Below are 22,477 nucleotides of genomic sequence, written 5' to 3' on the forward strand. Positions count from 1 at the left end.
GGATTCGAGGGTTCACTTCTGTGGTTCATCTTGCAAGGGTACAAGTGAATCTTTCTATGAGTAGAATATGAATGTTTTGACATAATAACTAAGAAAGCTACATGAAGGCTATATTAACCAGTTTGATGGAAATGTCATGGATTGTGTGTGAAAACACCACACTGTACCCCTAAAGTGCATCAATGTACACAGTTACCATTCAATTAAAAAAAAAAAAAAGTGGGCTGGTAAAGAACAAAGGTCATGGCAGCAGTTTTCTGAGATGCTCAAGGCATTTCGCTTGTTGACTTTCTGGAGGGCCAAGTAACAATAATATCTGTCTATTATGAAAGTGTTTTGAGGAAGTTAGCCAAAGCTTTAGCAGAAAAAATACCCGGGAAAGTTTCCCAGAGATTCCTTCCCCACCACAATCATGCTCCTGCTCATTCCTCTCATCACACTAGGGTAACTTTGTAAGAATTTCAGTGGGGAATCATCAGGCATCCACCTTATAGCCCCGATTTGTCTTCTCCTGACTTCTTTTTGTTTCTTAATCTTAAACATTCTTTAAGGGGCATCCATGTTTGTTTGGTTTTTTGTTTGTTTTTAGTTAATAATGTAAAAGAAACTACATTAACATGGTTAATTTCCAGCAGTGCTGGTAGCTCAGTGGGTAGGGTGCTGGCCAGATACACTGAGGCTGGCGGGTTTGAATCCAGCCCAGGCTAGCTAAAACAACAATGACAACTGCAACAACAACAAAAAAATAGCTGGGCGTTATGGCAGGCGCCTTTAATCCCAGCTACTTGGGAGACTGAGGCAAGAAAATCACTTAAGCCCAAGAGTTTGAGGTTGCACTCTACCCAGGGCAACAGCTTGAGACTATGTTTCAAAAAAAAATTTTTTTTTTTTTCTAGGACCATCAGTTCTTTAAAGATAGACTAAATGGCTGGTATCATTGCTTATAAGTATCTTGATCAGCAGTTCTCAACCTGTGGGTCATAACCCACAGGAACTGTATTAAAGGGCCGAGGCATTAGGAAGGTTTAGAACCACTGATCTTGACTGTGATGGAGTCCATGTTGAGAAATAAAGCTTATATTTTTAATTTTTATCTTTTAATTCCATTTTTCCATGAACTTTTTGAAGTCCCCTCATATGTAAAGAAATCAAACAGTTTAAAGTCTGAATACATCCAAAACTTCAAGTGAAATCAGAAAAAAGTTGAAAAGAAAAACCCTGATAACATAACAACAGAATATACTGATATTTACCCAGCTCGTCTTGACAGAAGCTTTCTGGAGGATTGATATACTTCATGGTGCTCACGTCTAACTTCCAGTTGTGCTTTGTGCATCTAACAGACCTGCGTGAAAAATAGTATTTAGGTTTCTAAAATGGTAAAGATAAAAGTTAATACTGATTAGGCTTTGATGCATTACTTTAGAATAAAATTAAATTAATTATGATGGCATTAGGTGGGTGAACACAAAATACATGAAAGAAAAACTATCAATAGCTAATATTCAAATATCTAGGGAAATACAAACTAACCATCAATAGGTGGTTTAAAAAAAGAAGATAAACTCCATGTCACAAAATGACACATTAGAGATCAGCAGAGACAATGGAATAAAATAGTCTTGGGAAACAGCTGTCTTAGGAAAGTCAACCTAGAGGAGATCCCCGTGGAGCCAGTAAAGGGGAAGACTGTAGTCGTCAACACATATCTGTGACTGACACTCACTCTGCCATCCTTCACCTCTAGAATAGGGTTCAACTACAGTTTTCATATTTCAAAGAAAAGATTTCATTATAGTTTAAAGTTTCAGACCAGAGTCACAAGATAAAACACAGGATGCTCAGATAAATCTGAATTTCAGATAAACAACAAATAATTGTTCAATATAAGTACATGTCACACAATGTTTGAGACATACTTATTCTGAAAATGTGTTGTTTAGCTGTAATTTAAATTATTTAACTGAATGATCTGTTAACTCCAGCCACCGTGTTTCAGAATGAGAACCAGACCGTAACAAACAGGATGCTTAGTGCCTCTTTCCCCCACGTTTCTTTTCAGATCTTCAAGGGAGTTGGGGTAGTTGGAGGTGAAGTATAAACAATTCTATTTCTTGTCTTTATTTTAGTAGCATTTTTGGTGACATTTCTGTTGTTTGGGTTTCTTTTTAAGAATTAAATAATTTTTTTTACAAAGAAATATGTCTCAAACCAGATACATCAACTTTTTAAAAACTAAAAACATCTACTTTAACATATCAGTGAATCATGCTGACTTTTCTGAGTTTTATTATATCTCGAATTTCTTATGTTCTTTCCTAGTTACAAGGCAAAAAATTATGAAGGATCATTTTGCAACACCTGCTGTATCATCAGTGAGTACCCAACAGCCTTTTAGTAATTAAGATAGAACATTCCAGCTGCAGCTATTTAGTATACTGGGCCATAAAGGGGGAAACTAGAAGAAGTATGCGCTGATGGGGGGCAGACAGACAGGTGGGAGAACACAACTTCAAAACTGTTAGACTTTAAAAACTAGAAGCTGTGGTTGTGTCATTTTGGTTATGAGTCAAGCGGATAAATGACTGGTAGAATAGAACTGTAGGTCCCTGTTCTTGATGGGAACCTGGAAAGTGAAAAGACAGTTTTTCCATATGAATAGCTACAAAGACATCCAAGCAGAAGTAAGCAAATTCAAAGAAGCAGACGTGAGAGTATGAGTTACCAAAGGTATGCAGTCTCAACATACCAGTTGCTTACTGAGCTATATCAACGCAATGGCAGAACTTGGTTTTCTCATATATAGGGAAGCTAAGAGAACTGGGCTTGCCTATCAACAGAGGACAGTAGAACGAGTATCAATCACCCCCAAGGTTTTGTATGAAAGAGAGAAAGGCTAGTCGATGATAAAGCTTCTGGGTACACCCAGATGAGCAAACCAGATACAAAAACAATGTGCGTTCCTATAAATATTCCCTGTACATGGCTACCCAAGAAGCTCATAGCATAGAAATAATAACAGCAACTATAATCCACTTCTATTGGGTGCTCCCCATATGGCATTCTTTTAAGTGTTTTTTTGCGTTTGGCACCAGGTAATCCTCTCAGCAACCTGATAAAGGAGGTAATATTTTCATCTTCATTTTACAAATGAGAAGATGGAGGCCCAGAAAAGGAAATTTTTCCAAGATTATTACTGAGCTGGCAAGTGGTTGAGCCAGATATCTTAGCCAGACAGTCTATAGGGATAATGATGCCCTTAGCCACTAAGTTTTGACACCTCCTTAAATGGCTGGCTAAGGGGACACTGTGTGAAAGAGCTCACTAAGGAGAGAAACAAAGCACAGAAAACCAGTTTCAAGACTGCAATCCTTGGAAGAGAAAACTCAAGGCCCTGGAGTGCTGGCAGAGTGCCAGTTACAGAACCGTGCCTGAGCATCCCTGCCTTGAATGCACTGAGCCGATGGAAGCTAATCAAAGCAGGCTGCCAGCAAATTACCTAGATGTTCTCTAAGAGTTGTCAGTTAAAAATGGATGTCTCAGGCTCAGTGCCTGTAGCTCAGTGGTTAGAGTGCCAGCCACATACACAGGGCTGGTGGGTTTGAACCCGGCCAGGCCTGCTAAACAACAACGACAACAACAACAACAACAAAAATAGCCAGGCATTATGGTGGGCACCTGTAGTCCCAGCTACTTGAGAGGCCGAGGCAAGAGAATAGTAAGCTCGAGAGTTTGAGGTTGCTGTGAGCTGTGACACCACAGCTAACAGTGACACAGTGAGACTCTGTCTCAAAAAAAAAAAAAAAAGATGTCCCATTAACTAATTTGGACATATTTATAGTGTAAATATACTCATTGTTTATCTAAAATGCAAATTTAACTGGGAATCCTATTTTTTTATTTTCCAATCTGGCAGCCCTGTCTGATAAGCTAAGCAAGCTATAGAGGCAATAATGGTTAGCATTTAAAAATCTAATAATATTTGAGTCTAAACCCTGAAACTAGCTATGCAGTGAAGCAAATCTGTGTGCAGGTGTGAGAACATTCTAAACTTGGGCAACTGTCTTCTATACAATTATAGCAGGAAACTCTTGTACAACCCCAGCTCCCTCTGGGTGTACTAGTACTTAACTGTCCACAAATGACCTGAAAAATAAGATAGATAATGCAGAGGAAGAAAAAAGCCTAACACCAAATGACTAAAACCATTTAGATTAAGTAAGGTTAAAGTAAAGGTTGAAAGATGGGGTTAACCACCCCCAGCATGACTGGTGTTGTGCCCTAGGGCCTTTCCGGATTCTGCTAGGCAGTATCACCATCTCGTAGCAGTCATTGAAAACAGAAACTAAAACTTGTTTAATCTTATTCTGTTATTGTGGCTGCACTGGGGAGACTTAATCTATATGGTAGGGGGCAGATTAGTTCTTCTAAGAAGTGAACAGAAGAGCTGCTATTCAGGGTGGAGGCAGTTAGGACTCTGCTGTTTTTGTTTTCTAAATACAACTAGGCTTCCAGGAAAATTCTGTCTGCTTTGAGGCAGGGTTTGGAAAAGTGCCACCCTGCACGCGCGCACACACACACACACATTTCTGAGGGAGCAGGGAAGGAAACTTTTAGGAGGAGGCTTGGGTCTTTGAACACAAAATCAGGTATATGTGTGCCTTCTCTCCGGATACAGACACTCACACTCACACACACAAACACATGTCACCTAGAGGTTTTATTAACTATCAGACTAAAATAAATTTTAAACTCGAGTTCTTATGACAGAGAGGAAGATGTAGCAAAACCCACAATGTCGAGATCAGACAGGTGTCCTAAATGAGGAAAAGGTACAAAACTAACTAGGGGAAGTCATATGCCAATTGGTTCATTTCAAATTTCTAGATGAACACATTTCCTGTCAAATCTAATTCAAAAAAAGAGTCCCCGGGGAGAAAGCAAAAGACTCTTGGTACCTTCCATCTAAGTCCTCGATATCTTTTATGAACAGGCCTCCTTGGTGCTTGCACATGTTCTTGCATGCTCTCAGGTGGCACCTGTCCTTGTATAAGATGTAGTCTTTGCCAGTGCTCTTATTTCGGAAGAAATTGATTCCTTCCTTAAGATTGGCAACCTCAAGTGGTGACAGACAAAGCAGGATCTCAGCTCTTTGTTCAACACTATGAAAAAACAAACATTTTTGAGAGGTAAGATTAATAATGTTAGATTTTAAGAGAATCATTTCGAACTGACAGCTCAAAACCCCTTTTCATTGAAATACTTTCGCAGCCCCTCCCTCCAAGTCCCCAGGCGGGGTGGCTGTCCCCTTTCTCCCTGCCTTTACTGTATGTAATTATATATCCTCCTTGTGGAATGTCCCTCTCCACTCTGCTAGAGAACTAACACCCCTCTTACTTGCCTGCCCGCAGTCTGCCGGCTTCTCTCTGAGGGCATTTGGACAGAAAAACAGAGGCTCTTTGCGCTTGTCTTGCTCATATGTTCCCACTAGTTGGCCTGGAGAGAGAACGTTCACTCCAGCTTACTATTTCCGTTGACACTGTTCCGCCCGCTACCACACCTCTTTGAAACGCCTAACACTATTCGGAAGCCACTGTATTCTCCCCCTCTTTTCCAGACTTTCCCACCATCTGGATTTCCCCCTGCCTGCAACACAGCTCCTTCCTCACCCTCACCACGCAGCATCAGCCTTGCTCAAGCACAACTGAGTTATCCCCGGCGTGGTTGAGCCTTCGACTAAGATGGTCCAGTCTAACATCCCGAGGGCCCTTCTCTGCTCTGTAAAACGTTATGAGGCGGTGCCTGACACCCTGCCCGTTCACTCACACGCAGCCACTTTAGAAAAGCACTCTGCATCTGCTCTGGTCTTCTCTCCCAACCAGTCCGCAGACTGCCGGTCCCCGATCCTTTTCCAGGCTAGTTCCTCTCTACTTAATTAACCTCCTCCCTCCCCCACCCCACTCCCGCAACTGCTCTCAATTTCACTAACTTACAAAAAGCGCCAACAGAAAAGGATTTCACGTTTTACCTTGAAAAAAACACGTCACATTTCTCAAACCCCAATCTCTAAACAGACTCTCTTTATAATGCAACTCTGGGTCGTAATCAAATGTAATTTTTGCCAGGAAGGGTTTCAAAAAATCGCCTGCAAACCGGCGATATGAAATCTGGCACATGTTGTTTAATTTTACATTCTACTTCAAAGAAAAAGTGTCCCAAATTCTCTAAAAGTGTTAAAATTGATTTGGAGCCCAAGCACACTTGTGGCATTTTTACTTTCATTTCAAGAAGTACTGCGCATTTCTTAAATGGGATACAAATAATTTTTAAAAACATAGAAAGGCAGGGAAGAACAGAAAAGTTAATTCTAGTTTTAAACCTGTGAAGGCATAGCCCAGTAATTATGATCCATTTCCTGAAAAAAGAAATGTTACCTCTGCCCCAAATTTCTGGTAATTCTGTTCACAATAGACTTGAAATTATTCAAAAAAATATATTTCAAGTGTATCAGATAGGAATGAATCCAGTCTAAATTTTGTGACTTTCTTTTTTGACTTTGTTCTTACGAGTGCAAATATCTGACACCAAGTCAAAGTAAACACCGAGGCAATTCCTGCAATAATTATTCCAAAAGTATAAAAGGCTAGTTTGTTTTACTTGATTGAATGGATTATATAGCCAGAGTTCTGCGTTAGACTATAAGCTGTTTGATGCTCCATGTAAAGCATGTTGAGCTAACTACTTTGTTTTCAGTTGCATGTGAAGTCACATTGGAGCAGAAGGCAAAAGAAAAAAACTGTGTGCTCCTCTATATGGGTTTTATGGGTTTGTTTTTTGGTTGGGGGTTTTTTGTTTGTTTTGAGACATTGACTCACTTTGTTACCCTGGTACAGTGCGGTGGTGTCATAGCTCACAGCAACCTCTAATCTTGGGCTTGAGCACCTCTTGCCTCAACTTCCCAAGTAGCTGAGACTATAGGCTTGCGCTACAATGCTCAGCTAGTTTTTTTCTTTTTATTTATTTATTTAATTAGTTATTTTCTGAGACAGAGTCTCACTATGTCACCTTCACTATGGCATCACAGCTCACAGCAACCTCCAACTCTTGGGCTTAAGCAATTCTCTTGCCTCAGCCTCCCAAGTAGCTGGGACTACAGGTGCCTGGCACAATGCCTGCCTATTTTTTTTTGTTATAGTTGTCATTGTTGTTTGGCAGGCCCCAGCTGGGTTGGAACACACCAGCCTGCATGTATGTGGCTGGTGCCCTACCCACTGAGCTATGGGTGCTGCCCATATTTATTTATTTTTATTGTTGGGGATTCATTGAGGGTACAAAGAACCAGGTTACACTGATTGTATTTGTTAGGTAAAATCCCTCTTATAATTGTGTCCTGCCCCCAAAAGGTGTGTCACACACTGTGACCCCCCCCAACTCCCTGCCCTCCTTCCCTCTCTCTGTTCTCCCCTCATTCCCCACCATGTACTAAGTCATTAATTGTCCTCATATGAGAAATACATGAGAGTACATAGAATTCTTGTTTCTCCATTTTTGTGATGCTTCACTAAGAATAATGTGTTCCACTCCCATCCATGTTAATACAAAGGATGTGAAGTCTTCATCTTTTTTAGTGGCTGAATAGTATTCCATGGTATACATATACCACAGCTTGTTACTCCATTCCTGGGTTAGTGGGCATTTGGGCTATTTCCACATTTTGGCAATTATAAATTGAGCTGCGATAAATAGTCTAATGCAAGTGTCTTTATGGTAAAAGGATTTTTTTTTTCTGGGTAGATGCCCAGTAATGGGACTGCAGGATCAAATAGGAGGTCTAGTTTGAGTTCTTTAAGAGTTCTCCATACTTCTTTTCAAAAAGTTGTATTAGTTTGCAGTAGCACCAGCAGTGTAAAAGTGTTCCCTTTTCATGATTCAGCAATTGTGCTCATTGGTACTTACCTAAAGAAGTTAAAAAGTTACATTCGCACAAAAACCTACATACAGATGTTTGTAGCAACTTTATTCATAATTGTCTAAACTTGGAGGTCATTGAGATGTTCCTCAATAAGTAAAAGAATAAATATACTTGCTACATCTAGTCAATGGATTATTATTTAGTGCTACAAAGAAATGAGCAATCAAGCCATGAAAGACATGGAGGAAACATATATGCATATTACCAAGTGAAAGAAGCCAATCTGAAAAGACTGTATATTCTATGATTCCAACTATATGATATTCTAGAATTGATGGTCATATCTTCTTTTTCATTCTTGATGTTTGTGATCTGTGTTTTTCTTTTTATCTTCATCATCCTATCTAAATGTTTTGTCAATTTTGCTGATTTTTTAAACTGATTTTTCTGTTGTTTCCATTTTTTTTGTATTCATTTGTTTCTACTCTATTATTTTTTAGGTTTAGTTTGCTCTTCTTTTTCTAGATCTAAATTTGGAGGCCAGATTATTGTCTTAAGATCTTTATTCTTTTCTAATATAACCATTTAAATATATAAATTTGCCTCTATGTCATGCTTTAGCTGTATTCTGTGTAATGTGACCCTTTCTGATTATAACTCTCTCCCCCATTAAGGATATGTACTGCTCTGTTCTCACTTTGGAAAATAATATACTTTAGTTTACCTGATGAAAAAAATGTATTTGAATTATATTACATTACATATATTTGTGGGTATGTGTTATGTGTAAAATTCACTCCTTCTATGCAGCATTGTGTTTGGACAATGGTGTATGTTGCTACAAGTAGTCTTAATTGGTTTATTTACATTTATGTATTACATTTCACAGCATGATATTTCACTGTTATAGTGCATAATTTATTTATTTAATATATATAATTTATTGTTTTATTGTTGATGTACATTTGAATTGTTTTCAATTTGGGGCCAATATGAATAATGCTGTGATATACATTCCTGTATATATACCTTGGAGAACATATGTACACAGTTCTTTCATGTTAGGACTTAGCTAGGAGTAGAACTGCTATATCACAGTATACGTGTATTTTCTATTTTACTAGAGATTGCTACACTATTTTCCAATGAGATTGAACAACACTGCATTCCCGTTAGTAATGTGTGAGATCTTCCACACTGCCCACCTGCAATACTTTCAGTTGTTTTAATTTTAGTTATTCTGGTAGATTTAGTGTATCACATTGTGGTTTTAATTTTCACTTCCCCAGTTACTAGGGAGGATGGTATGTTACATGCCTCCTTTCTTAAATGTTTTTGTTAGAAAAGGATGTTGAATTTTGGCTTACCTGTAGCTCAGGGGTTAGGACGCAGATCACATACACTGGGACTGGTGGGTTTGAACCTAGCCCAGGCCTCTCAAACAACAATGACAACTACAACAACAACAACAACAAAAAATAGCCAGGCATTGTGGCTGGCACCGGTAGTCCTAGCTACTTGGGAGACTGAGGCAAGAGAATCACTTAAGCCCAAGATTTTGAGGTTGCTATGAGCTGTGATGACAAAGCATTCTACTGAGGGTGAAATAGTGAGACTCTGTCTTAAAAAAAATTGAAAGAAAATGAGGTTGAATTTTATCAAATGCTTTTTCTGTATCTATTGAGAGGATCATATGGTCTTTATTTTTGCTTCTATTGATATGGTGAATTACATTTATGGATTTGGATATGTTAAAACAACCTTATATCCCTGGGATGAAGCCTACTTTATCATGATGTATAACTTTTAATGTGTAGCTATAATCTATTTGCTAAGCTTCTATTGTGTATTTTTTGCATCAATATTTGTTAGTGAAATTATCTCCTTTTTAGTTGGGCCCTTTCTTGGTTTTGGAATCAGGGTGATGTTTGCTTGTAAAACATGTTGGGGAAGGTTTCTTCCTTCTCAGTGTTTGGAATAGGTTCTGCAGTATGGATACAAGCTCTTCTTTGAAAGAGCTCTTCTTTGAAGAATTCTGGTGTGAAGCCATCTGGTTCAGGGCTTTTTTTATTGTGGTTCGAGGCCTTTTTGTTGTTGTTGTTGGGATCTTTTTATTGTTTCTTCAACTTCAGTGTTTGATATTGGTCTGTTAAAGAGATCTATTTCTTCCTGGTTAAGTCTAGGGAGAGGGTATGTTTCCACATATTGGTCCATTTCCTCCACATTGTAAAATTTCTGGGCACAGAGTTTTTTGTAGTAGTCAGGGATAATTTCTTGTATCTCTGAGGCATCTGTTGTTATTTTTCCTTTTTCTTTTTGATAGAATTTATTAGAAACCTTACTTTTCTGTTTCTAGTTAACCTAGCCAAAGGTTTATCAATTTTGCTTATCTTTTTGATGAACCAACTTTGTTTCATTAATTTTTGGATGATTCTTTTGTTTTCAATTTCATTTATTTCTGATTTCATTTTGGTTATTTCTTTTCTTCTGTTAGGTTTGGGATTGGATTGCTCCTCCTTTTCCATTTCCTAGAGATTCTTCATTAAGTTGTTAATGTGCTCTCTTTCTGTTTTTCAGATATAGACATCTAATATAATAAATTCCACAGGTTTGGGGAGCTTGTACATTCATTGTTGTTGTGTTCAAGGTATTTAATAATTTTCTCCTTTATCTCCTCCTTAACCCAACTGTCACTCAGGAAAAGGTTGTTTAGTTTCCATGCCTTTATATGGGATGAAAATTTTTGTTAGAGTTCCACCTTTATTGCCTTGTGTTCTGAGAAGACACAAGGTATAATTTCAATTCTTTTAATTTTGTTAAGGTTTGATTTGTGTCCTTGGATATGATCTATTTGGCATATGACCCATGGGCTGACAAGAAGACTGTATATTCCTTAGCTTTGGGATGGTGTGTTCCATAAAAGCCTATTATGCACAATTGTTCTAGGGTTGCATTTAAGTCCCTTGTTTCTTTGTTTAGTTTGTTTAGAGAATCTGTCCAATTCTGTCAGAGAGGTGTTAAAGTTCCCAGGTATTATAGTGTTGTAGGATATCTTATTTTTCAGAACCATTAAGATCCATTTCATAAATCTGGGAGTGTTTAAGTTGGGTGCATAAATATTTAGAATATTGTTGGATTGTTCCCTTGACCAGTATTAAGTGACCACCTTTGCTTTTCTTAATTGCTTTAAATCCATTATATCTGAAAATAAGACTGTGGCTCCACCTTTCTTTTGATTTCCATTTTCCATTTACTGTTTTCCAACACTTCACCCTGAGTCTTGTTTTGTCCTTCAAAGTTCATCTATATGTGCTTTTTTATCTAATCAGCCAGCTTATGCCTCTTCAGTGGGGAATTCAAGCCATTTACACCATTTACATTTATTGAGAGACTTAATAAGCATGATGGATTTCTATTCATCTTATTTTTTAAAAGTCCATAGCTTAGTTTTATCCTTTGTGTCATTATGGAAGATAGGATCTGCCCTCTCATTTTTTGGTGTTTACTTGTAGTCCATTGTGACTGTCAGTGTGGAGAACAGGTCTGAGTATTTTTTGTAGAGCTGGTCTTGTGGTGAATTTCCTCAGTGTTTCCATGTCATTAAAAGATTTGATTTCTCCATGGAATCTGAAGCTTATTTTAGCAGGGGGCAGGATTCTGGGCTGAAAATTGTTTTATTTAAGAAGCTTAATGGTAGATGACCATTCTCTTCAGGCTTAATAAGTTTCAACTGAAAAGTCCACTGTCAACCTGATGGATCTGCCCCCATAGGTCAATTGGTGCTTACTCCTGGCTACTTATAAAATTTTCTCTTTTGTCTTGACTTTGGACAGGTTCATGACAGTGTGTCTTGGAGATGCTCTGTTTGTGTTGAGATGACCTGGGGTTCAATATCCCTCTAAAAGGAATGTGTCAGGATCTTTGCTGATGCTTGGGAAATTTTCATTTATGATATCCTCCAGTAGGACTTCCATTCCTTTGGGTCATTCTTTTTCTCCTTTAGGGATGCCTATAATTCATATATTTGAATGCTTCCTAAAGTCCCATAATTCTCCACATAAACCCTGCTTTTTCACTGTTCTTTTCTGGCTCTTTAAAGGCCTGGGTTAGCTCATAAGCCTTATCATCTAGCTCTGAGATCCCTTCCTTTCCATGGTCTAATCTGTTAATAATACTTTCTACTGCCATCCTTAAGTTCCCTGATTTTCTCCTTCAATTCCTTAAGCTCCACTATATTCTTTCTAATTTCATCATGCCTTTCATTCATTATTTGGGACTGTTTGGGGATTTCCTTTTGGTGATTTTTCACGTTCTCTTCTATTTCCTTCGTTCTTTTTGCTACCTATACTTTAAATTCCCTTTCTCTCATTTCCGTAATTTCTTTCTTCCATAAGAAGAAGAGGTGGGATCCTCTGTGCTAGCTACCATGATCCTTTGGGGGTTTGGTCTGTTCTGGTTTTTCATATTGCCAGAATATTTCTGTTGGTTCTGCTACATGTATGTTTTCTTCTTGTTCACTTCTTTCCCCTACTTTTTTCTCTCACTTCCTTCTTATCTTTACATTACCTTGTCTCTGTGCTTAGGTGTTAAATTTCCTTTTGGAATAGGACCAAAAGGAAGAGAAGAATAAGGAGCAAGAAGAGAGACAAAAATTGCAGGGTAAAAGGAAGAAATTGTAAAAAAGGAGAGAAGAATAATAGAAAGAGAAAAATGGGTCTAATAGTCATGTTCAGCAGTGTGATTTCACCTACATCCACAATTCCACGACTCTAAAGGGCCAGAGTGAGTTGTTTCCTCAAAGTGAGGACCTCCTTACCAGCCTGAGCAAAAGTAGGACCCAACCTCTACAAAATATAGAAGAAAATCACTAGTATGTCACAGTGGGTACCTCCTGATACCATCCTTCTCAAGGCCTAATAGAGAAGTGTACCCTAGACAAGAGGCTCAAAACTTCCTTGAGCCAGGTCAATATCATGGCACCCTAGCCCAGGTGTCAAAGTGAGGCTCTGTCTCATAAATGGAATACAGAATGAAATAGAGTAAAACAAACCAGAAAACAGAAAATAAAGAAAGAAAGAAAATTAAAAATAGAAGTCTATAAGATGTAAAAAGAAAGGGATGTCTTAGTTGTTGTTTGAGAAATTTATGACAAGAAACCTGGTCCCTTCTTCCTGATGTATTTGCATTCAATCAGGGCTTGGTCTTCTTGCTAGCATTCAATTCCTGCAGGCTTGGGAGCTGGTCCCTTCTTCCTGATGTATTTGCATTCAATCAGGGCTTGGTCATTTTGCTAGCATTCAATTCCTGCACGTTTGAGAGCCTGAAACTTTTGCCAAACTTCTTAGGAGACATTCCTCAACCTTCCAAATAGTGCCTCTTGACCACATAGTGGCTGCTAGGGGTGCAGGGGCTCCTTGACTTACCCCTAGGGTGGCTGCCCAAGTTCAGCAGGCATGCCAGAGCCAGCCATGTGTTAGAACTCTATTAGCTGTTCCTCCCGGGAAGTCCTCCCACAATGGCATTACTCTGATAGCACCCAAACTGGTGAGAGTTCCACCCCTCCCAGTGGTTCAATCCTAGCCTCCAGTCACTGTTCAAGTTCAGTCATTTACTTAAGCCCTGCCCAGGAAGCTCCAGTGAGCACCCAAGTCCAAAAAAACTATGGGACAGACCTTCCCTGTCTCTAGCCTTCTGCTGGAGAGATGGCCAGCCTCTGCCCACACCCAAGCACTCTTCTTTTGTGCTGATCTTCCACTGCTCCTGACCTCCTCTTTGGCTCCTGGAGTCCCCTGATATTACACTGTGTCCCCTCATATTACACTGTGTTCTCCTGACACTAGCCAGGAGGTAGCTAGTGTCCTCTCTTCCTAGTTGCACCAAGAGTTCTGAGATACACTGCTAAAGATATGTCTCTAGTCTACCATCTTGGTCTGCCTCCTTAATTTCTTCAATTTGATTAAGGGGATCTGTGTAATATTGTACTTAATGGCAAAAGACTGGATGCTTTCTCCCTAAAATCAGGAACAAGGTAAGGATGTCTGCCTTCACTGCTTCTATTCAACATTTTACTGAAGGTTCTAGACAGGTAAATTAGTCCATAGAAATATATAAAATTCATTAAGATCAGAAAAGAAGAGTAAAGCTATTTCCAAACATTATCTTGTATTTATAAAATCTGAAGAAACTCACTAAAAAATGTCTAGAGCTAGTAGACAAGTTCAGCAAAGTTACAGACATAAGATCAACATATAAAAATCAATTGCATGTCATATGCTAGTAATAAAGATCAACATATAAAAATCAATTGTATGTCATATGCTAGTAATAAACAATACAAAAAAGAGATTAAGAAAATAATTCCATTCAGAATATAATGAAAAAGAATACACTAAGGAATAAAAAGAAGTACAATACTTATACGTTGAAAATTACAAAACCTTTTTAAATTAACATCTAAATAAAAAGACATCCCATGTTCATAGATAAGAGACTTAGTATTATTAAGATGGCAATCATCTCGAAGTTTATGTACAAATTTAATGCAATTCTTATCTAAAATCCCAGAAATTGACAAGGTGATCCTAAAATTCAGGTGAGTACACAAAGGACCCAGGATGGTCAAAGTAATCTTGAAAAAGAACAAAGTTGTGGGACACACACTTTCAATTTTAAAACTTACCATAAAATTCCAATAATCAAGATAGTGTAGTACTGGCATGAAGACAAACATACAGATTAATGGAATAGAATTGAGAGTCCAGAAATAAACCCAGGTGTGTAGAGTCAGATGTCAAGACTATCAAATGGGGGAACTAATAATCTTTTCAACAAACTGTGCTGGGACAACAAAATTGCCACATGCAAAACCATGAATTGTATTCTACCCCACACTATATATAAAAACTAAGAAACTAAGTTAAGATGAATCATAGACCTAAATATAATAGCTAACACTATAAAACGTTTTAAGAAAAAACTGGAGATGTAACCCTCTCTTGGGTCCCCTTCTGTGACTATGTGCAAACTACTCTCTCTCTCTCTCACAGAAATAAACTGGCTCTGCAGTACACTATTTGAGTACCACCTCTTCATTTGAGCTGTAACACTTAACACAGCTATGGAGGCCTCTTCATCTTTCTTGAGGATAGACAGCTGAAGAACCTGCCTGCAACTCCAACAACAGTGGAGAACATTTTGGCAAGCCAGCTGGGAGAACATCCCACCTCCACGCATCTGCATCAAGGTATCAAGAATAGATGCCTAGATACACCACACTCGGCTCAAACCAAAAACCTCATCAATCAAAGAACCCTTGGACCTGCAAACCTCCAGTAAGCCTTTGGAAAACAGGAAGGTATTCTTCCGATGAAAGTCCCTAAAGACTTAACTCCAACAAACCCCAAGTTGTAAGTCATGAACCCATCCTACAACCACAAGTAAGTTATAAATCCTTCCTGCCCCTTCCAACATGACAGGAATAACTAGAAGCAATTTCTTCCTCACCTTACTATCTCCTTTAGTCCCTTTAAAATTCCTAGACTTGATGCCTCAGTAACTCTCAAAAACCCTTCCCAGGAGTACAGGCTCTCAGATGCTCTCCACAGACCAGTTGACAGATTCCCCCCTCTCGCTGTTGGGAGGGGGGCTCTTGCTGGTTCTTTTTCAGTTTGGAGCAATGAACCAGGGTCATGAATAAGGAACAATTTACTCCACATCTGTTCATTCCACTTTACTTCCTGCTTGACCCAAGAAGGCCTATTTTTTATTTGTGGAAATGAAGCATATTCTTACCTATCCACCAACTGGACTGGCACCTGCACTATCGCATACCTGTCCCCTAATATTTACATTGCCCCACCTAGTCAATCTCTACTCATCCCAATAGGGCATAATTCAGGCCCAAAAGAGCAGCCATCCTTTTTTTTTTTTTTTGAAACAGAGTCTCACTATGTCACCCTTGGTAGAGTGCTGTAGTGTCACAGCTCACAGCAACCTCTAATTTAAGCGATTTTCTTCCCTCAGCCTCCCAAGTAGCTGGGACTACAGGCACCTGCCACAACACATGGCTATTTTTTTTGTTGCAGTTGTCACTGTTGTCTAGCAGGCCCAGGCTGGGTTCAAACTCTCTGGCGGCCTAATCACTGAGCTATGGGCACATAGCCAAGAGCACCCATTTTAATTCCACTCCTTGCTGCCCTAGGAATAAGCACAGTGGAGATGAGACTCAGAGGCACAGGGTGCTCTTTATATTTCTTCCACATATTATCCCAAGACCCACAAGAAAGGCTGCAAGAAATATCCAGGACCCTTGTAAAGCTCCAAGACCGAACAGATTCCTTAGCAGCCATAACCTTCCAAAACAGACAAGGCTTAGCCTCCTCACTGCAGAGAAGGGAAGCTTGTGTCTTTGTTGCTAGATGAAGAATGCTGCTTCTATATCAACCAGTTTGGATTCATCAGAGATGTGGCCAAGAAATTGGCAGAACAAGCAGCCAACCTCTGAGGACACAACTCTGGATCCTGGGACATCCTCAGACAGTGGATGTTATGGCTCCTTCCCTTTTTAGGCCCCTTATTAATTTTCATTTTAATAATTACCTTTGGCCCATGTAACCCAAATCTTCTTGTCAAATTTGTCTCTTCTAGGCTAGAGGACATCTGCTTACAAATGTTCCTTGACATGGAACCCCACATGGAAACCACCACCACCTTCTTCCATGGGCCCCTAGATAAACCCTCCAATTATCCCTGAGCAGCCCACCCTACAGGTGCTCCTTCTGGAGGAACACTCAACTATTGGGCCCCCCAACTCCCCTAACCATCAGGAAGCAGCAAGAACAGTCAGCACCCCCTTTCCCAACATCAGTTGCATCTCCCTGTCAGTGGGAGGAATGTGGGTGGCTGGCTCAGGGCTTCCAGGTCAGTCTAAAAACTTCCCCTCAAACTTTCCTCATGATCAAGAACCAATTAGATGAAGGCCTGAAGAAACAACCAATAATCAGGAGGATCGAAAACAAACAAGGTTGAGACCAGAGAGGGGCAAGTGTCAGGATATATACCCAGCACTCTCCACTTTTCCTTGGCAACCCTCTCTTGGATCCCCTTCTGTGACTATGCAGAAGCATGCTCCTGTTCTCTCTCTGAAATAAAGCAGCCCTGCAGCACAAGAAAGAAAGAAAGAGAGAGAGGGAGGGAGGGAGAAAGGGAGGGAGGACAAAACTGGAGGAAGTTCAAGGATTTCTGGACCAATCAAAGAAAAAGACAGGACCATGAGTTGGCAGTTACATATAAAGCTTTATTGGGATGCTGCTTTAACAGGTTTACATGAAGAGGAAGCCCTTCACATCTTAAAACTTCCCAGACTTAGAAGGGCATCATTTGAAAGGAGAGAAGAACAAGGGAACATCCAGGGGAAAGGATAGAAAAGCTATCCTCAGTACAGCAGGGTGTCTCCGGTCAGAGAACTCAAGGGCAGCAGATTTATACAAGCATCTATTGTATGCATGTGTGTAGTTCTATGAAATTTTATTTTATGCATTGATTTATGTAGCCATCACCATACTCAAGATATGTTACTCTTCCACCACCACCAAGTTATACCCTCACCATTCCTATCCTCCAGCAGCCATTAAGGATCTACTATCATGTCATTTTTCAAATGGTATATAAATGGAATCTTATTTTATTTTTAAAATATGTTTCAGTCCATACGCCCTCCAGCTAGTTCTCTCTCTCCTCTCCTTTACATCCAGACATATTTTTTGTGATCGCTGTCTCTGCATACCTAATAGCTTGCTAGTTTTCTTCTTTCATTTCTGGTTCCTCTTTGTTTCCTTTGTAGACACATCCTTCCTCTACTTAATCATTAAATGTTGTGTAGGTCCTCAAGGATAAGCTCTGGCCTCTCTTGACATTTTCTCCCTAAAGGATCTCAGTTATGCTCTTAGCTTCAATTATCTCCTGAACAAAAAGGACCCTCAGACACATTTATGGGCAAACCCTGAACCACAAAGATCTATCTGTACAGCTAAATGTCTTTTGTACACATCTACTTAGGTGTCCTCAAGACATCTGAAACTTAGCATACCCCAAATTCAACTCAGTGCATCTCACCCATCCTAACACTTCAAATGTTACCCTTCAAAAATTAACAGGGGTCACCCACCATTGACCCCTGTTAATTTTTACAGCTCCCTTTTTCTCTTCACCTCATATTCAAGCCAAACCCATTTATTTTACCTCTAAGTCTGTCTCACAGCCATCCTCCTCCACCACCCTAATCTAAGCTACCACACCCATCTGGACCACTTCCACAGCCCCCTGACTTGTCACGCTGCATTCACTCTTTCTCTAATCTGTTCTTTCTACTATGACCAGAATAACAAATTTTAAATAAAAATGTAAAATAATTCCACCCTGACAGTTCTTTTTACCACTTCTCCCAAATGCATGAATCTCCTCTTATTGTTCCCAGAAAAAAGAATAAAATTCCTAACATGGCCGAGGAGGTGAAGCATACATAATGATCCCCAGTGATAACTATGTAAATATAATAAACTGGATGATCCAGTTTATAGGCTCTTGCCTATTTTGTACTATGCATTTCCTCCTAAGGACATCTGGTATTCTTTCATGTCTGTAAAGTACAATCCTATACCTGTGATATCCTTCTTTGATCCTTCTTTACAGATTTGACTCTCTTTATCCTTCTACTAAATCTCAGTTTAATCATCATCTTGGCTGAGAAGTCTTCCCTGACTCCCCAGACAAGGTCAAATCCCACTAAGACACAGACTTGTGACATCATATACTTTTATTTCACCTGACTTATCAAACTTATAATTTTATTTTTAAATTTGAGGTTGATTACTTAATATCAGTATCCCCTAGAAAACTGTAAGCTACCCAAGGGCAGGAACAATGCTTGCCACTGCACTCCCACAATCTAGCACACAAGATTTCAACAAATGACTGTTTAAAGGATAAAGAAACATTGCAATTAATGGTTCACAAGCGGGCTTCTTAGAAAATCCTTTAAGTGAACCTGAAGTTGAAACATGTCACCATTCCTAAGATATCTATAGAATAGCTCCACATTTTACCAGAGAACTAGAACTTAGCAAAATGTTACAATAATATTTTTTGTTACAATTATTTTTTAAAAATTAAATAGACTACAGAAAGCACCCTCCATTGATGACTTAGTAGTGTTCTAAATGTTTGTTTTATATTGCAGTTATACTTCCTTATAGAAAAGAAGACGCAAATGGCAAATAAATTTTAACCCAGTCCACACAAATTTTGTTTACCCCCCAAAGTAGTCAACCTTTTACTGATAGGAGTTTTAAGACTGATATTTGGCACTTTGGAGTCATGAATTCAGTGTACCTCTTAGTCCAGAGCATCCCTCAAGTCCAAACTCTCAGTCCTCCTTTCAGCCCCAATTCTTTAGTCTGTCTCTTGGTCCTAAAGCTTTCAGACCCCTGAGCAAAGCACTAAGTAACACTGACAGGAAGAAGTTCCAAGAACAAGAAGATCTGCTGGCAGACAGAGAAAAAATAAGGGCATCCTACAGAAAAAAGGATGTCACTGGTGAGGGGGGGATTCAGATAGACAGGGGTTGGAGAGAGAGAGCTCAAACAGATAGAATGTCAAGAGGGAGAAGGGCACAGGAATGAAAGCGCTACACCCAAATAACTAATGAATTGTAAATCAGATATTCCTGAGATGGTCAACACTGTATACTCAAAAATTGTTTTAAGATCATGGATCCCAACCCCCCACCCCACAAGACCTCTCAATTCTTGTACCTAGTTATAGAAGAAGACAAACAACCAAAAATATATGTTGGGCTCAGGAAACAATACCCCAAAATAAAGGCCTCAGAAGTGAAAGTTTTTCTCTGACCTGAAATGGTCTGACCTGCCTTATACGACAGTAGGTCATAAGACCCCCATTCTTGGGAAGGTCCTGCCACACCCCGAGAGAAGAAAGGCCAGCTCAGATAGGCATTAGCGGGTTTCCCCACTCAGTCTGTTAGCATTAGATTATACCTTTTTTTCTAATCATATTTCTACACAGTTGTCTGTATTTTGTTGAACCTGTACATAAAAACAGAACCCTGTGTTTTGAGGTTTTCATTCTAAATACTTCTGTGTATACATATTAAATAGATTTGTATGTCTTTTCCCCTATTAGTCTGCCCTTTGTGAATTGAGTTTTCAGTGAACCTTCAGAGGATTAAGGGGACTCTTCCCTTCACCCCTAAATTCAGTAGAAAAAGAATGCAAACCTTACCTTTGTTCCATTTCAGGTGAGGAAGGAGCCAAACAGCACAAGAGCAGCTCCCTAGAGAAACTTCAAATGGAACGAGAGGGAAATCTTCTTTTAAATGATGTTTAGAACTTCTAGAATGGCTGCAGCTTGAACAATTCAATTTTCTTGGTAACAAATTTAATCAGATTTTGTTGTAGCCAGAAAACCTTTTCAAAAGCAATTACGAGAGCACAGGAGGCAAGAGCCTGGCAGGCGAGTCAGAACTCTGGATACATGAATTCTGAGCCAGCTGAGATGAATGTCAGCCGTCTTCATACATCTGCCAACCTTTCTATCTCCCTCCCAGCTCCACCCACAGAGCCCAGAGAGTGGACAGTGCACTTCGGATAAACTCTGAACCCCTACTCCCCAGCGCCAGAGTAAGAGTATAAGGTGTGTGTGTGTATGTGTTATTCCAGACACATGAATGTGGGGAAAGAGGGGAAAACATGAAGGAGAACTTAATATATCACCCCCTAATTTTGTGCCCTTTTCTAAAAGTATCAGCCTGTTACAAACACACACTTTGGTTTTCTTCATAATCCAACAATAATAATTGCTTTATTATATATAAAAAGGACCTCTGTGCAATACAGAGGGTGTACAGTTCAGTTAGAGCCCCAGTTCTTTCCTGCTCCCTTCACTCCTCTGACTGTACTTCTGTCCTCCCAGCACTGTGGGTTTAGACCAGCAGCCGTTTAGAGTCCAAGTCTGAATCTCTTGAGAAGACTATAATCCTCCTGAGTTTATTTTTTCCTGTTTGACAAATATCCCTTCCCTTTCCTGGTCATTTTGTAAAGTCTTACAACAGGTTGTCTACAGTTCTTAACACAAATACAAAGCGGTGAAGAACCGGCTGGCATTTTGTCTGCCCTTCTATTTTCACACCCTCACCTTCAGCCCTTCCTCCTTCACTAAAAGCAATTACTCTATTTCTCAGTGAGTTCTCTTTCACCTGAATCCCTGGAGAACTCTGTGCCTCAAAATTTGCACTTACAAAAAAGGCAATTACATTAAGTTCTCTAAATATTTTGGGTGTTAGTCTTGTCTCTCTAGATTGTAAGTTTCTGGAGCACTGAGAATATAACTTTGGACTTGCATTTACCAGAAGTCTTAAAATAGTGTGTAGAAAGTAATTTAATAGTAAGAAAAGAGTAGGAACCACTTCTATTCTAGTTAGAGAAATGTCTGTTAGTAGGACAAAGGAAGGATTTAGGTAATTCTTCTAGAGATTACCTTTCCCCAAAAGTATTCTTTTACTCTCCAAATAAAGATCTCTCTAATTCTTCCTTCCCTAGTTCTAGAAAATACCACGTGATATTTTTTAATTGAAGTGTATCTTATACAGAGAAAGGTCAACTAATCTTGAATCGCTCTATAATTTTTACGTTAAGTACATCCATGTGACTATCTTCCACATCAAGATATGGACCATCTCTAGGGCTTTAGCAAATTCCCTAGCCAGTCAAGATTCACTAAATGATTACCATTCCTCTAATCTCTATTATCCTAGGTTGGTTATGCCTATTCCTACTCTTGAATGTTACATAAATGGAAACATGCAGTCACGTACTCTTTTGTGCAAGGCCTTTTTCTCCCAACATATGACTGTGGGGTTTATCTGTAATTTGTTTCTTATTATCAGTAATTTGTTTCTTTTTGTTTCTATATAGTATTCCATGTTGTAAGCATACTACATTTTATTTACCTATTCCATTATTGTTAAATATTTAGGTTGTTCCTTGCTGTTGGCTATTATTATTAAATATACCATGAAGGTTCTTATATGTAACTTTTGGCAGATGTAAGCACTTATTTATGTTGGGAATATACGCAGAGGTGGAATTTCTGGGTCCATCATACATGTACACTAATTTTTTTTTTTTGAGACAGAGTATCACTCTATAATCCTGGGTATAGTGCCATGGCATCAGCCTAGCTCACAGCAACCTCAGACTCCTTGGCTCAAGCCTCCCAAATAGCTGGAACTACAGCCTCCTGCCACAACGCCCAGTTGGTTCTTCTATTTTTAGTGGATATGGGGTCAACCTCCTGCTCGGGCTGGTCTTAAACTCCCAAGATCAAGCAATCCATCTGCCTCAGCCTCCCAGAGTGCTAGGATTACAGGCATGAGCCACTGCACCTGGCCATACATTTAGCTTTGTTAAGTTCTATCAACCAATTTTCCAAAGCAGTTGTACAAATTTAGATTTCCATCAGCAAATATCAAGAGTTCCTGTTACAATATCA

General features: G+C 39.2%; 1 protein-coding gene across 5 annotated transcripts in view; it reads right to left on the reverse strand.

Moving 5' to 3' along the window:
• The window catches only part of LOC100944927 (cytidine monophosphate-N-acetylneuraminic acid hydroxylase), a 108,314-nt gene that overhangs the window by 56,501 nt on the left and 29,336 nt on the right, over positions 1 to 22,477 (reverse strand). For 2 of the 5 annotated variants that reach the window (XM_023512312.1, XM_023512313.1), the window contains exons 1-4: positions 5,827 to 5,901; positions 5,402 to 5,496; positions 4,959 to 5,162; positions 1,254 to 1,345 (exon numbers count right to left, since the gene is read on the reverse strand). In XM_023512312.1, the coding sequence (XP_023368080.1) occupies positions 1,254 to 1,345; positions 4,959 to 5,162; positions 5,402 to 5,478 (373 nt within the window). In that variant the 5' untranslated portion in view covers positions 5,479 to 5,496; positions 5,827 to 5,901. Of the gene's footprint in view, positions 1 to 1,253; positions 1,346 to 4,958; positions 5,163 to 5,397; positions 5,497 to 5,826; positions 5,902 to 20,209; positions 20,492 to 22,477 lie in introns of those variants that run through there. The other 3 variants (XM_023512314.1, XM_012804247.2, XM_023512315.1) reach the window with 3 other exon arrangements.

The sequence above is a fragment of the Otolemur garnettii genome, unplaced genomic scaffold (assembly GCF_000181295.1).
Source record: "Otolemur garnettii isolate 467f Iridium unplaced genomic scaffold, OtoGar3 scaffold00026, whole genome shotgun sequence".
Classification (NCBI taxonomy): Eukaryota; Metazoa; Chordata; class Mammalia; order Primates; family Galagidae; genus Otolemur; species Otolemur garnettii.